The sequence below is a fragment of the Nerophis ophidion genome, linkage group LG04 (assembly GCF_033978795.1).
Source record: "Nerophis ophidion isolate RoL-2023_Sa linkage group LG04, RoL_Noph_v1.0, whole genome shotgun sequence".
In the NCBI taxonomy this organism is placed as follows: domain Eukaryota; kingdom Metazoa; phylum Chordata; class Actinopteri; order Syngnathiformes; family Syngnathidae; genus Nerophis; species Nerophis ophidion.
In genome coordinates, this window is record NC_084614.1 from 66,308,649 (window position 1) to 66,325,234 (window position 16,586).

The 16,586-nt window shown below is 37.8% G+C and overlaps 1 protein-coding gene across 2 annotated transcripts in view; it reads left to right on the top strand.

Annotated features, from left to right (window-relative positions):
* LOC133551767 (polypeptide N-acetylgalactosaminyltransferase 10-like) overlaps positions 1–16,586 on the top strand; it is a 243,181-nt gene that overhangs the window by 104,624 nt on the left and 121,971 nt on the right. For both annotated transcript variants that reach the window (XM_061898831.1, XM_061898832.1), the window contains exon 4: positions 3,719–3,885. In XM_061898831.1, coding sequence (XP_061754815.1) covers positions 3,719–3,885 — 167 coding nt within the window. The remainder of the gene's footprint in view (positions 1–3,718; positions 3,886–16,586) is intronic.

Consider the following 16,586-nt stretch of genomic DNA (forward strand, 5'->3'; position numbering starts at 1 on the left):
CAGACCACTCTTCATTTTTCTGAAGAAAAAAATTTAATGTTGTGAGAAAAGTCTCCCACTTTTATGAGACTATGTCGTAATATTACAAAGTAGTGTTGTTCCGATTAATTACTATGATAGTTTTCATCTAAGATTATTTTTTTTTAAAAGTTGGAATGATTAATGATTAATTATTATTTCATGACATTACGTTGAAAGAACCAAACAGAAAAGTTGCAAATATATTGAAATTCTTTAAAAAAAAAAATGTTGCAAAAAATATTTAGCAAGAACAGGTTATATTGGGCTTCACGGTGGCAGAGGGGTTAGTGCGGTTGCCTCACGATACAAAGGTCCTGAGTAGTTCTGGGTTCAATCCCGGGCTCGGGATCTTTCTGTGTGGAGTTTGCATGTTCTCCCCGTGAATGCGGGGGTTCCCTCCGGGTAGTCCGGCTTCCTCCCACCTCCAAAGACATGTACCTGGGGATAGGTTGATTGGCAACACTAAATTGGCCCTAGTGTGTGAATGTGAGTGTGAATGTTGTCTGTCTGTCTGTGTTGGCCCTGCGATGAGGTGGCGACTTGTCCAGGGTATACTCCGCCTTCCGCCCGATTATAGCTGAGATAGGCGCCAGCGCCCCCCGCGACCCCAGAGGGAATAAGCGGTAGGAAATGGATGGATGGATGTTATATTACAAAAAAAAATACATCTTATCATGCTAAAATAGTTTTGTATTTAACCAGTCATAATGTTAGATTATTTAATCACAATTGGTGCAACACTCTAACACAAAAGTTGCAATTTGATGGAGAAAAAGTAGTTTCAAAGATAATTAGTGTGGGGCGGTATAGCTCGGTTGGTAGAGTGGCCGTGCCAGCAACTTGAGGGTTGCAGGTTCGATTCCCGCTTCTGCCATCCTAGTCACTGCCGTTGTGTCCTTGGGCAAGACACTTTACCCACGTGCTCCCAGCGCCACCCACACTGGTTTAAATGTAATTTAGATATTGGGTTTCACTATGTAAAGCGCTTTGAGTCACTAGAGAAAAGCGCTATATAAATATAATTCACGTCAATTTATTTCACAAGAATAATATATCTTTCTGTTAAGAATTGTTAAGATAAAATGGTTTTCATTCAAGATTTGTTTTATGTTGAATAACAGTTTGTGGCAATTTTGTTCACGGTGTCACGATAAAATACGTCCTTATATTACAAAAAATGTACATGAAAAAATTATATTAAGCGAACAACTTAAATTCGATAAAAAGAACAATTAAAAATGTTACAAGATTTGTAATAATAAAAAAAAATATATAAACAAATTGTCAACGGTATTGCGATTTCTGATTTATAAAAAAATATATATATATGTATATATATGCGATTTCTGATTTATAAAAAAAAATATATATATATGTATATATATTAGAGATGCGCGGTTTGCGGTCTCATCCGCGGAGTCCGCGGGTAAAACGCGGGTCGGGCGGTTGACACAACGAAAACATTTATTTTAATTAGATCCGGGCGGGCGGCGGTTGAACCATTCGGAGATATTTGATACACATGGTTCTGGGATCGGTATCCTTTGCCATACAAAGTGCCATTTAAGACCCGTGTCGCAAAGCGAAGAAGTCAATAGGAGACGCTATTTTTCTCTTGAATAACTGTCGGCAGTCACCCAGATAATAAGAATTAGGGCGTGCTATGAAGCCAATGGCCTTGTCGCCCTCTACAACATGTACGATCTGCTTGTCAGTCCAGCATCATGTTGTGTGTGGCTTCCGCAGCAACACGCACACGACTGCAAGGCATACTGGGTGACACAGAGTACACTAATGGTTGTGATATAAACAATTTTAACATTCTTACTAATATGCGCCATGCTTTGAAGCCACACCAATTAAGAACGACAAACACATTTCGGGAGAACATCCTCACAGTAACACATCATAAATGCAACACAACAAATACCCATAATCCTTTGTATTCATGACACATCCTGACTATTTTATACACCCCAAACGACCCCCCACCCGTGCGTCGGTAAGGTAGGTGGGGTTGGGGGTGCGGGGGTGTAAAATACATTCAGGAAGTGTCATGAATACGAAGGATTATGGGTATTTATTGTGTTGCGTTTATGTTGTGTTAAATGGGTTGTACTTGTATAGCGCTTTTCCACCTTCAAGGTACTCAAAGCGCTTTGACACTACTTCCACATTTACCCATTCACACACACATTCACACACTGATGGAGGGAGCTGCCATGCAAGGCGCCAACCAGCACCCATCAGGAGCAAGGGTGAAGTGTCCTGCTCAGGACACAACGGACGTGACGAGGTTGGTACTAGGTGGGATTTGAACCAGGGCCCCTCGGGTTGCGCACGGCCACTCTACCTCTGCGCCACGCCGTCCCGTGTTACTGTGAGGATGTTCTCCCGAAATGTGTTTGTCAATCCTGTATTGTGTGGCTTCATAGCGTGGCGCATATTAGTAAGAGTATTTATATCACAACCATCAGTGTACTCTGCATCACCCAGTATGCCTTTCAATCTCATACGTGTGATTGCGTAAACTGTATACAACATGTTGCTGGACCAACAGTTCGTTCGTACATGTTGTTGAAGGTGTCAAAGGCAATGGCTTCACAGCACGCCTGTATTCTTGTCATCAGGATGAACGATATTGAAAAGTTGCAGGAACTTTAGCGGCTCCAATTGACTTCATTACTCTGTGAAATAGGTTTAAATAGCTCTGTGAGTGGTAAAGGGGGCCAACCTCTGATGTAATTTAGCGGGCGGTTGGCGGGCGGGTACGGTCTTGATAAAATGATGGTTCGGGTGAATGGCGGGGGACGACGATTTTGGTGACGCGGATGCCGATGATATAATTGCCTATCCGCGCATCTGTAATATAAATATATATATATATATATATATATATATATATATATATATATATATATATATATGTATATATATATATATGTATATATATATATATATATATATATGTATATATATATATATATATGTATATATATATATATATATATATATATATATATGTATATATATATATATATATGTAGGTGTGGGAAAAATCACAAGACTACTTCATCTCTACAGAACTGTTTCATGAGGGGTTCCCTCAATCATCAGGAGATTCATCAGGAAATCAACAGGAAATCTGATGATTGAGGGAACCCCTCATGAAACAGTTCTGTAGAGATGAAGTAGTCTTATGATTTTTCCCACACCTACATATTGCGCTCTACCACGGTATCGGGCACTATTCTCTGGATAATCCAATCAAGACATATATATATATATATATATATATATATATATATATATTCCAAACAATACCCCTTTTTCACCTCAATTTTACCTCGAGTGTCTAAAATACAGCTTTATGTCCGAAAAACAAGTTGTTTTTTGTCTGTTTGTTTTTTCATTTTATTCTTATTGACATCCAGCATCAGACATTTTTATCTATTACATCATATTCACATACATCATATAGCTGTTGTCTACCCTAAATGTCAAAGTATTTTTTGTTTATATCCCAATCATACCACCCACCCCCACCCCAAAAAAAAGAAACGGCAAAAAAAACAAAGTAGTATCTACAAATACATCAATTAAATAAACATAAAAGAATAATACATTGATAATAGTAATAAACAGAAATTAAATAAAAAAAACAGTTGTAATTTTAGAAATGTGTATTTTTGTGTAGTTGTAAACAGAAGCTGTACGCCGAGAAGCTGCCCAACACTAGCGTCATCATCCCGTTCCATAACGAGGGCTGGTCCTCTTTGTTGAGGACGGTCCACAGCGTCCTCAACCGCTCTCCTCCACAGCTCATCGCCGAGGTCCTCCTGGTGGACGACTTCAGCGACAAAGGTACGTCTCTTATTGCTGATGTGTTAACAGACGCCTTTTGAATTATATGAACCTCTTTTCTGCAGCAGCAATTGTTTTCTACCCTCAACAATCTGAAATCTTATCTGGCAATGTTTGTACGGGAATGTGAAGGTGTTTTCATGAGATATCAGCTTGCCCTCACTTCACTCTCCACCTTCCTGCTGCCTTTCTCAATGTCTCTCGCCTACACTCCTCTCCGTGTGACTCAGCCAAGCAGAACACTGACTCACACGAAAGAATGCAAATACTCCGAACTCTCTTTCTGTCACCTTGAAGGAATTGTGTATTAAAGTTTAGCTCAACTTTTACACTGTTAATTTGATGAGCACAACAACGGTTCTGTCAAACAATCCCCAGTTTGTGCGTAACATCATTTATTTTGGAATTTTAGGCCTATAGGGAAAAAAAAAAAATTATTAATCCACCCATTTTCTATACTGTTTATCGTCGTTAGGGTCGTGGGTAGGCTCCACTTGGGGCGTGAGGCGGGTCACCATGGACTGGTCGCCAGGCCCAATCACATGGCACATATAGACAAAGAACTGGGGTTGTACAATTATTTGACATCGAGGTTTTAATTTCTGCAATTATTAATCCCACTATCTAAATAAAGGTGACTACAAAAAATGGCCTTATTGGCTTAATTTCAACAAAAAATCTTACGGTACAATAAACGTATATTTCTTATTGCAATCGAAGAACAAATTTACCCTTAAATAAAATAGTGAACATACTAGACCAGTGGTCCCCAACTTTTTTGTATCCGCGGACCGGTCAACGCTTAATAATTTGTCCCGCGGCCCGGGGGCTAGGGGGGGTAATCTTTTTTTTTTTTTTCCATTTGTCATGAAAAAGGGACGTTTTTGTCATGAAAAAGGGAGGTTTTTGTGGTTGTGCACTAATTGTAAGTGTATATTGTGTTTTTTATGTTGATTTATTTAAAAAAAAAAAAAAAAAAATTTTTTTTAAATAAAAAATTCTTCTGCCGCCCGGTACCAATCGGGCCACGGCCCGTTGGGGACCACTGTACTAGACTACTTGTATTTTAGTAGTAAGTAAGCAAACAAAGACTCCTAATTAGTCTGCTGACGTATGCAGTAACTTATTGTGTCATTTCTCATTCTATTATTTTGTCAAAATTATGAGGGACAAGCTGAATAAATTGATTATGTGTATATGTGTGTGTGTGTGTGCGTATATATATATGTAAGTGTGTGTGAATTTAAATGTATTATATATAGATAATTTATAGCATTTACGCAGCAACCACTGAATTGAATTATATCATATATATTATTGTATTATATATTGTATATATATCAGTGTTTCCCACAGGTCAGGCATCTATTTGTGGTGGTGTGGTCGGGCGGTGGAGGGGGAGGGCGGCGGCAATGACCAAGAAGAACAAGGAGTTGGAATATAATTACAACACTTTATGTACATATTTATAAACATATTTATATAATATTTACATATTTATATAATATGTAGCTACAAGCTCCATTCACAGACAGAGTCCCATTGCTTATAGGAGCGGTCAAGCGAGTCAAAAGCCGAAAAAAAAGAAAGATAACATTTTTATTTTTTCTATTTTTTTATTCTTTCGTGGCGGGCCGCCACAAATAAATGCATGTGTGGGAAACCCTGTATATATTTTATATGTATAGGGGTGGGACCTAATAAGTTTACTTCTTCCCACTCCTTTTTGAGCCAATCTTCAATCAATCAATCAATCAATGTTTACTTATATAGCCCTAAATCACTAGTGTCTCAAAGGGCTGCACAAACCACCACGACATCCTCGGTAGGCCCACATAAGGGCAAGGAAAACTCACACCCAGTGGGACGTCGGTGACAATAATGACTATGAGAACCTTAGAGAGGAGGAAAGCAATGGATGTCGAGCGGGTCTAACATGATACTGTGAAAGTTCAATCCACAATGGATCCAACACAGTCGCAATCTTGACATCTACAAAAGATTAGTCACATGTAATGTTTACAATGTAGGTGTAAATATAATGTATATATATATATATATATATATATATAAATATCCATCCATCCATCCTATATATTTCTTTTGTATTTTATGTCATTCTATCGTTTTGTTGCATGGCTCAAAATAAACCATTCATTCATTCATTCATTATTAAAGGCCTACTGAAACCCACTACTACCGACCACGCAGTCTGATAGTTTATTTATCAATGATGAAATCCTAACATTGCAACACATGCCAATACAGCCGGTATAGTTTACTAAATTGCAATTTAAAATTTCGCGCGGAAGTATCATGCTAAAACGTCGCGGTATGATGACACGTGCGCATGACGTCACGCATTGTAGAGGACATTTTGGTCCAGCACCGTTCACAGTTATAAGTCGTCTGTTTTCATCGCATAATTCCACAGTATTATGGATATCTTTGTTTTTTAATCTTTTGCAATTTGTTCAATTAATAATGAAGACGTCAAAGAAGAAAGATGTAGGTGGGAAGCGGTGTATTGTGGCCGTCTTTAGCAACACAAACACAGCCGGTGTTTCCTTTTTTACATTCCCGAAAGATGAAGGTGAAGCTTTACTATGGAACAGAGCGGTCAAGTGAACATGGTTCCCTACCACATGTCAATTGGCAGGTTTCGGTGACAAAATGGTGGTAATAAGTCGGCTCTTACCGTAGACATGAGCGGAGAGCTTGCGTCGTTCCTCCTGCACCTGTCAAAGAGGCAGCTGTGGACTCTCTTGCCTCCTCCCACCAGCCGCCCCCTACCGTCGGATGCTTCCACCGTAGAGGAAGCATCGGCTGCCATCGCCTCGTCGAGAAACGTGGCTTCCCTCGGAGACACTGGCGGTCGCCACACCCCTCCAACTTTCAGGTTGTACAGGTACGACCATATAATCTCACTAAAACACTAGCAACACAATAAGCAGATAAGGGATTTTCCAGAATTATTCTAGTAAATTTCTCTAATAACATCTGAATCGCTCTGCCGTATAGTTTTTTTTTTCTTTCTTTTTTTTTTTTTTTTTTAGTCTTTAACTCTCACTTTCCTCATCCACAAATCTTTCATCCTCCCTCATTAATGGGGAAATCATCGCTTTCTCGGTCCGAATCGCTCTCGCTGCTGGTGGCCATGATTGTAAACAATGTGCGGATGTGAGGAGCTTCACAACCCGTGACGTCACGTGCACAACGTCTGCTACTTCCGGTACAGGCAAAGCTTTTTTATTTGCGACCAAAAGTTGCGGACTTTATTGTCGATGTTCTCTACTAAATCCTTTCAGCAAAAATATGGCAATATCGCGAAATGATCAAGTATGACACATAGAATGGACCTGTTATCCCCGTTTAAATAAGAACATCTCATTTCAGTAGGCCTTTAATCCACTTGTTCATTTACTGTTAATGTCTGTTTATTTTCCCTTTCAACGTGTTCTATCTATACTTTTGTGAAATAGTAGTAATCACTTATTCTTCTGTTGTTTGGGTATTTTACATTAGTTTTAGATGATAAAGTTACAGTTAACATACCAATGGATGTCACACACACACACTTATTCTCTGCATTGGACCCTACACCCTTGATCACTCCCTGGGAGGTGAGGGGAGCAGTGAGCAGCAGTGGTGGCCTCGCCTGGGAATCATTTTTGGTGATTTAACCCCTAATTCCAACCCCTGATGCTGAGTGTCAAGCAGGGAGGTAAATGGTCCCATTTTTATAGCCTTTGGTATGACCCGGCCGGGGTTTGAACTCGCGACCTACCGATCTCAGGGCGGACACTCTAACCTAGGACACTGAGATCAGCGATACCACAAATCTTCTGTTAAAATTTAATAATCCATACCCCAAAGGGAATAAGCCGTAGAAAATGGATGAATGGATTATTCTTCTGTTGTTTCACACTTTACATTAGTTTTGTATGATACCACACATTTAGGTATCGATCCAATACCAAGTAGTTACAGGATCATACATTGGTCATATTCAAAGTCCTCATGTGTCCGACATATTTCCTGAGTGTTTAAAAATAATATGAATTTTAAAAAAAGAAAAAAAGATTTTGTGACGACAAAAAATATCGATATAATCATAGTAGTATCAACTAGATACGCTATTGTACTTGGTATCATTACAGTGGATGTTAGGTGTAGATCCACCCATGGAATTTGTTTACATTCAGGAGCACTATCTTTTGTTAGCGGTGAGTCATTGTATCTTCCTACGGTGTGTATTGAAGCATGTTTAGCTATTTCTCGTCCTGCAGGGATGATATTTGTAAGAAACTTACTTTACTTTTTGGCCATGAATGCAATGATTAGTGATTTAGAAGTAGCTAAAACACTGCTGACCGGGGCTGGACTTTAGCCGCTAGCTAGCTATCCATGTCTTAAAGCACCTCTTCCTGAGAGCGTGTCAATGTTATAGCTTCACCTTTTATCGTTAGTTTTCAGGCCAAAATGCGTCCATTCTTCTTTTTCTGTCTACACACTGTCTGCTTGTAAGTACTCTGTGATTGTGCGCTGCCGAAAATGCTGTTCTGCTCGTAAAACCAGCAATGTCATGACGTGATGACGTGCTGTCATGCCCGTTAAAAAAAAAAAAAAAAAGATTTAAAAAAATGGGGAACCACAACTTTTCAAACAGGGTATAGTATGGTTTTTAATTCATTAGTACCGCGATGCTATACTAGTACTGGTATACCTTACAACCCTGATGTGTGTGTGTGTGTGTGTGTATATATATATATATATATATATATATATATATATATATATATATATATATATATATATATATATATATATATATATATATATATACATGTATATAAATGTATATATAGTGTATATATATATACATATATATATGTATATATAGTGTATATATATACATATATATATACAGTCTATCTATCTATCTATCTATCTATCTATCTATCTATCTATCTATCTATCTATCTATCTATCTATCTATCAAACTTGATTAGCTTTGTTTCAATAAAGAACTCGTTCTGTATTGCTGTATGGAAAACAGACTGCATTGAGAATAACATTTTTCATCAGTTTATCCTCCCTAATTTCTGTCCGTTGTCTTCCTCTTGTCCGACTTAGGCCACCGTATGTGTTGGCTGAGGGGTAGTCGGCTCATCTCTTCTGAGCTCACACAGGCAAAGCTGCTAAATCTGAGCTCCTGATCCGTCAGGAGTCAAGTTTGTATTGCGACCGCTGGCTGCCATGTTGCACCTCTCACTGCTAATCTCTTGCCTCCGCTCACTACTTAAACTTTGCTAAACTTCAAGAATGATTAGATTTTTTTTTTTTAAATGAACATTACTCGCCCTGACATTCGACAAACATAAAATAAGAAATTCATAATAAAAACAGGTTATTAAAGTAAATGTTAGATGAAGATAACTTTCCTCTTCCTGTTAATTAGAGACATTTCAAGCCTCGATATTAAATGTCAAGTACGCTGATGAAAAATATATTGAATGAACTTGACTGAATGAAAAAGTCTTGACATAGAAATTATCCTCAATGTGGATTTAGTATTGATAAAGTTGGTTGTAGTAGTTTCAAATCACAGACCAGTAGGAATGGTTACCTAATTCAGTACTTTTATTGGCACCGACAGAATTCCGTCAGTACTGGTATCGATTCACTTAAAATCAAACGGTGCCATATTTCGATACGTTTGTTGCACGGCAGATTTAGGCGGACTGCCTCTAAGTAATGTTGCAATTTCGAATGCCAACAAAGCAAGCATGCCTGATAGAAAACACTCGAACGTGCAGTAATACTCCACTTTTCAAAAAACACTAGCTCAATGCTAATTTACATTGGATTTACCATAGACATGCTACTGGTTTGCATTAGCGATTTTACATGGCGATTTCAGCACTTACACATTTGCTCTGCAAAATTACATACGATGCAATCAAACAGCTGGTGTGCAAAAAGTCCAATACAAACCCTGTTTCCTTATGAATTGGGAAATTGTGTTAGATGTAAATATAAACACAATACAATGATTTGCAAATCCTTTTCAACCCATATGCAGTTGAATGCACTACAAAAACAATATATATGATGTTCAAACTCATAAACTTTATGTTTTTTTACAAAGAATAATTAACTTAGAATTTCATGGCTGCAACACGTGCCAAAGTAGTTGGAAAAGGGCATGTTTACCACTGTGTTACATCACCTTTCCTTTTAACAACACTCAATAAACGTTTGGGAACTGAGGAAACTGAATGTTGAAGCTTTGAAAGTGGAATTCTTTCCCATTCTTGTTTTATGTAGAGCTTCAGTCATTCAACAGTCCGGGGTCTCCGCTGTTGTATTCTACGCTTCATAATGCGCCACACATTTTCGATGCCCGTAAGGACCAGATGAGTCGCCCGCTGACCTGTTCTAAAAATAGTTCAAATAGCAGCACTTACCGGTGAGCTTCCTCTATTTTTTTTAAATTGTATTTATTTACTAGCATGCTGGTCTCGCTTTGCTTGACATTTTTAATTCTAAGAGAGACAAAACTCAAATAGAATTTGAAAATCCAAGAAAATATTTTAAAGACTTGGTCTTAAGTTGTTTAAATAAATTCGTTTATTTTTTTACTTTGCTTCTTATAACTTTCAGAAAGACAATTTTAGAGAAAAAATACAACCTTAAAAATGATTTTAGGATTTTTAAACACATATTTATATATACCTTTTTACCTTTTAAATTCCTTCTTCTTCTTTCCTGACAATTTAAATCAATGTTCAAGTAAATTTATTTTTTTATTGTAAAGAATAATAAATATATTTTAATTGAATTCTTCATTTTAGCTTCTGTTTTTTCGACGAACAATATTTGTGAAATATTTCTTCAAACTTATCATGAATAAAATTCAGAAACATTATTCTGGCAAATCTAGAAAATCTGTAAAATCAAATGTAAATCTTATTTCAAAGTCTTTTGAATTTATTTTAACATTTATCTTCTGGAAAATCTAGAAGACATAATGATTTGTCTTTTGTAAGTAATATAGCTTGGTCCAATTTGTTATATATTCTAACAAACTGCCAATTGGATTTTTACCTATTTAAAACATGTCATCAAAAATATATATTTTTTGTGAGAAATCATTAAGATGGTCAGTGTTTCCACAAAGATAAATATCATAAATGATTAATAATAACATAGAGTTTAAAGGTAAATTGAGCAAATTGGCTATTTCTGGCAATTTATTTAAGTGTGTATCAAACTGGTAGCCCTTCGCATTAATCACTACCAGAAAAGTAGCTCTTGGTTTCAAAAAGGTTGGTGACCCCTGCTCTAAACGCTCCAAAGTGCTTCAAATCTGATCTTTTGGCATCAGATTCAGGCCACATCAGGAGGTAGTCCAAATCCGATTGGAATCTGATCTTTTCAAAAGTGAATACAGTCTAAACACTACGTATGTTTTGGTGATTGGGGAAACTGTGTCTGCACAGGTGTTCTTTTTAAATGTGTATTATACACCACAGCAGCATTCAGATTTAATGATGAAATTTATAGGCTTATTGGTCTCAAGAACTAAGAGGGTGGTAATATTAGAAGGAGACTCAAACCTAACTATGACTCTTTGAATGCTAAAATACACAGAGTAGAAAGATGTGCAAATATTTTATGAAACGCCTGTACTGAGTTAGGAGTGCTTGATATATGGAGAATACTCCACCCAAATAAAATAAAAAACAACATACTATTCAGGTATGCATTCAGTGTATAACAGGGTAGATCATTTCTTTATGTTCAAAAAGGATATAACATTTATAAAAAGTTATATAATTGACTCAATAAATCTGTCTGATCATGCAACTTACAATAAAAGTGGTTGTGAGCTCGCCTAAAAAGTACTTGGAGATATAAAAATGCACTACTTCAAGACAACCACTTGCTCTGGAAGTGTAGCAAACATTATACAAGAGTATGTACATATAAATGACACTTGCGGCGTGGGAAGGAGCTAAAGCTGTTTTGAGAGGGTATATTATATGTTATTCATCAAGGAAAAAAAGTGCAGGAGAAAAAACAACAGAAATCATTAATAGCCCAGATAAAAGAACTGGAAGACAGATTTAGGATCACAAACCACACACGGGACATAGTAAAGCTGAAGGAAACACGCACTACTCTGAAAACCTTCCAAAGTGGAGAAAATACTACGATTTACAGAACAAGATCATTATGATGGAGTACCTAGCTCTCTAATAAGACTGGCATATAAGTTGAAAAATCAAACTACGCAAGTGTATATTACTCTGATAAAACCCAACAAAACCTAAACAAAAAATAAGAATGAAGAAATAGCAGAAAGATTTGCTAAACATTATGAAATACTGTACAAAAATGAAGAAAGTGGGAAAGATCAAATTAGAAAGTACTTAGATAATCTTTATTTCATCCAAATCACATTTGTACAGTCTATTACCGAACCAATTCTAACTCAAGAAATACATGAACCAATGCAGGGGTTAAAAACAGGGACATCCCCAAGGGATGATGGATACACAAATGAATTCTATAAAAGGTTCAAAAACCAAATTACCCCACTGTTCCTTGGAGCGTAAAATTGCACTGCAATCAGGGAAATGGTTTCGAACTTGGCAGTCCTCACTAAAAGTATTAATTCATAAAAGAGGAGAGGACGCAACAAAATGTGCCTCATATAGACCAATATGGCTTTTAAATGCTGATCATAAAATATCAGCCATTCCAGCCAATAGATTACAACATATATTGTACATATAAGTGTGTACTTATACCAGGAAGTATACAGATGGGAGTGTTTTTTTTTGTCTGTTTATTATTATTATTAATTATTTGTGTCTGTACTTTTTAATTTTCTAATACAGTTTATGACGTTCGCCATAATAATTTGTTTCTGAAACAAATATGGGTCAATGTTAAAGGAGAAGATTTGTAATTTTGTGAAAGCATTGCAATGAAGTGTGAAGTGTGTGTGTGTGTGCGTGCATGTGTGTGTGTGTATATATGTGTATGTGTGTATATATATATATATATATATATATATATATATATATATATGTACATATATATATATGTACATATATATATGTGTATATATATATATATATATATATGTACATATATATGTACATATATATATACATATATATATATGTACATATATATGTACATATATATATATGTACATATACATATGTACATATATATATGTACATATATATATGTACATATACATATGTGTATATATATATGTACATATATATGTATATATATATGTATACATGGACATATGTATATATATGTATATGTATGTATGTATATATAAATGTATATATGTATTTATGTATGTATATATATATATATATATATATGTGTGTATATATATGTATGTATGTATATATATATATATATATATATATATATATATATATATATATATATATATATATGTATGTATATATGTATGTATATTTGGGAGGGTGGGGAGCGACCAATGGTTTTATGTGAACCGAGTAAGTCTAATTTGTGCAAGGATGAAAGTCTTACATTTATGAGAAACATATTTATTGGGAGGCAAAACCTACAAGAAGGAAGTTGTTGCGCTACAAAAAGAGTCACATTTTACAAGGAGTTGTAAAAACTTTGTTAGAAAAATAGACTCCTCATTTCACTGAAATGTTTGATAAGACATAAAACAGATTTTTCAATCATAACGTTAGTCAACAGCCATACATGTCACACCAAGGGTGGCCGTATAAACAACGCCAACACTATCATAAACATAAGTGGACATTTTTGCAAGTTTTGCATTACAGGTTTTTTTAAGTCCCGACAACATTTTCCTATCAGTTCTGAAAACTCTAAAGTGGACTTCCTGCAATCAGCTTTTGCAGGAGAACCTGCTTGATGAAGGACAGAAATTGAGCAGCAGAAGTGGAATGTGAAGTGGGAAATGAAACCAGTCAGACCCGCTAAGCCAGCGTACCAATGTAGGTATGATGAGCTCCAACCTGGGAGAGTGGGGAGGAGGTCAGTTCACTCTTCATTAGGCTGTAATTGAATTTCCAGCAGCACATGCAGGGAGCTTGTTCACGCCTCACTCTCCCTACAGGGGAACCTTGGCGCCGGCTTATCAAGCCCCTCCCCCATCCTTTCAAGGTTAGGTCAGGCTAATAGGCTAGTCCTCTGCAAATTCCTTTCCTCGGCATCGGGCATTTTACATTTCAGAATGGCCCGGGCAGGATCAAGAGACCCGGTTCAGGTGTGTCATTGATGTAAAAACCCGAAATGTCCCAGTCAAGTCAATTTTATTCATATAGCACGTTTACAACAACTTTTAAAGTGGACCAAAGTGCTTTACAAGTTAAAAAAAAAAAGCATAGACCAACAGAAACAGAAAACAAACAAAGAACATAAACAAAAAGCAATACGGTATAGGGGGTCGAATAAAAAGTAAAACATTTGCTAAATAAAAATCATAGTAATAGTAATAAAAAGTGCGACAAATGAAAAAATTAAGGCGTGGGGGGGTAGAACTAGAAAATGGTGGCCTAGTGGGCAGACTTATCTCAGGTGAAAGGCCAGCGAGAAGAGGTAGGTCTTAAGATGGGTTTTGAAAACCCCCAGGCTCTGGGCTGACCTAATGTGGAGGAGAAGGCTGTTCCAGAGCTTAGGGGCAGCAACGGAAAAGGCTCTGTCCCCTCTAGTCTTTAGCCTGGATATAGGGACCGCCAACAGCAGTTGGTCAGCTGACCTTAGGGCTCTATAAGAGGTATGATGATGCAGAAGCTCGGTCAGGTATTGTGGGGCCAGACCATTTAGGGATTTAAAAACAATTAAAAGTAATTTAAAATCAATGCGGTTACGGACAGGGAGGCAGTGGAGTGAGGCCAGGACTAGGATGATGTGCTCGCGTTTTTTGGTGCTGGTGAGGAGACGGGCAGCTGTGTTTTGCACAAGCTGCAAATAGCGGAGTGATGCCTGATCAATGCCAACGTACAGTGAATTGGTGTAATCTAGCCGGTGTGTGATGAAGGCGTGGGTAGCAGTCTCCAGGTCGCTCTGGGAGAGATAAGCCTTGGTCTTTGCTAGGCTTCTGAGATGGTAAAAGCTGGTACTAACCACTGAGCTGACCTGTTTGGTGAATTTGAAGGCGCTATCGAAGATTACTCCGAAATTTTTCACGGAGGACCGGATGTTTTCACCAAGAGGACCTAAAGCACTGACAAACGAGACTGGAGATGTTTCCCCGAAGATGATGATCCCGGTCTTTCTCTCATTAAGGTTGAGCAATTTAGCACTAATCCATGCTTTAATGTCTGTCAGACAGTCAAGCAGTGGCTGAAGTGCAACCTGTCCTGTGGCCTTAAGAGGTACATAGATCTGAACATCATCGGCATAACAATGGAATGAGACATTGTACTTGAGCAGGATTTCACTTAAAGGTAGTATGTACAGTAGGAAGAGTATGGGACCTAGGATTGACCCTTGAGGAACACCACAGGTAAGGGGGGCCACCAAGGAGAGAAAGTCTCCTAGCTGCACAGAGAAACTCCGGTCAGTTAGGTAGGACTGAAACCAGCTTAGGGCTACACCTGAGATGCCCACGTACTGCTTCAGTCGTGACAGTAGGATCCTGATATCAACCGTGTCGAAGGCAGCTGTGAGGTCCAGGAGCATTAGGATCACAGTACTACCAGAGTCAGTGACCAGAACCAGATCATTTTGCACTCTCAGGAGTGCCGTTTCAGGGCTGTGAGATGTTTTGAAACCAGCATGGAATTTCTCGTGGATGTTATTTATTACTAGAAAAGATTATAACTGGACATACATTACTCTCTCAAGGATTTTGGACAGAAAGGGTAACTGAGAGATAGGTCTTAACTTAGAAAGAACAGAGGGGTCAAGATTTTTCTTTTTAATTAAAGGCTGCACCAGAGCATGCTTAAAAGCAGCCGGGACATATCCGCAGGAGAGGCTGGTGTTAATCGACCATAAAATAGTTGGGCCAACTGAATCAAGGACTTCTTTGCGAAGGCGGGAGGGAAGGCTGTCTGATGGGCAGTATGTGGGCCACAGGTGTTTGACTGCGTCCGAGAGGGAGGAGAGGGAGATGGGCTCGAACTGCTTGAAAACAGCAAGCTGAGGGAGGGGAGGAGAGAGGAGGATCAGAGGTGTCAGATGGTTTGAGTGCAGAGATTTTGTGAATGAAGAAGTTTAAAAAACTTTCACAGAGGACAGGTGAGGGGACAACAGGTGACATATCGCGGGGGTTGATGAGAGAATTTAAAACTTTAAAAAGAACTTGGGGTTTATGACTGTTACTTGAGAAGAAGGTAGAAATATACTTTGTTTTCGATGCTTTTACGGCTCGTTGGTATTCAGTCAGGGAGTCCTGCAGGATTTGGAGGGAGACATGAAATCTATCCTTCACCCACTTTTGCCGCGCGCGCCTGCCATGGTGTTAGAAGAGCTTTTCTACGTTTGGATCTAGGGGGCGCAACAGAGTCTAAAATATCAGTACAAGCCGAGGTAAACATAGAAAAAATCTTGTCAGCAGTAAAATCACAGTTTACACCCTGTGCGCAGATTGAATGTCTATTGAAGGCAACTGAGAACATAGCAGCAGATGAAGGGTTGATCACGCGTGAGCGGCG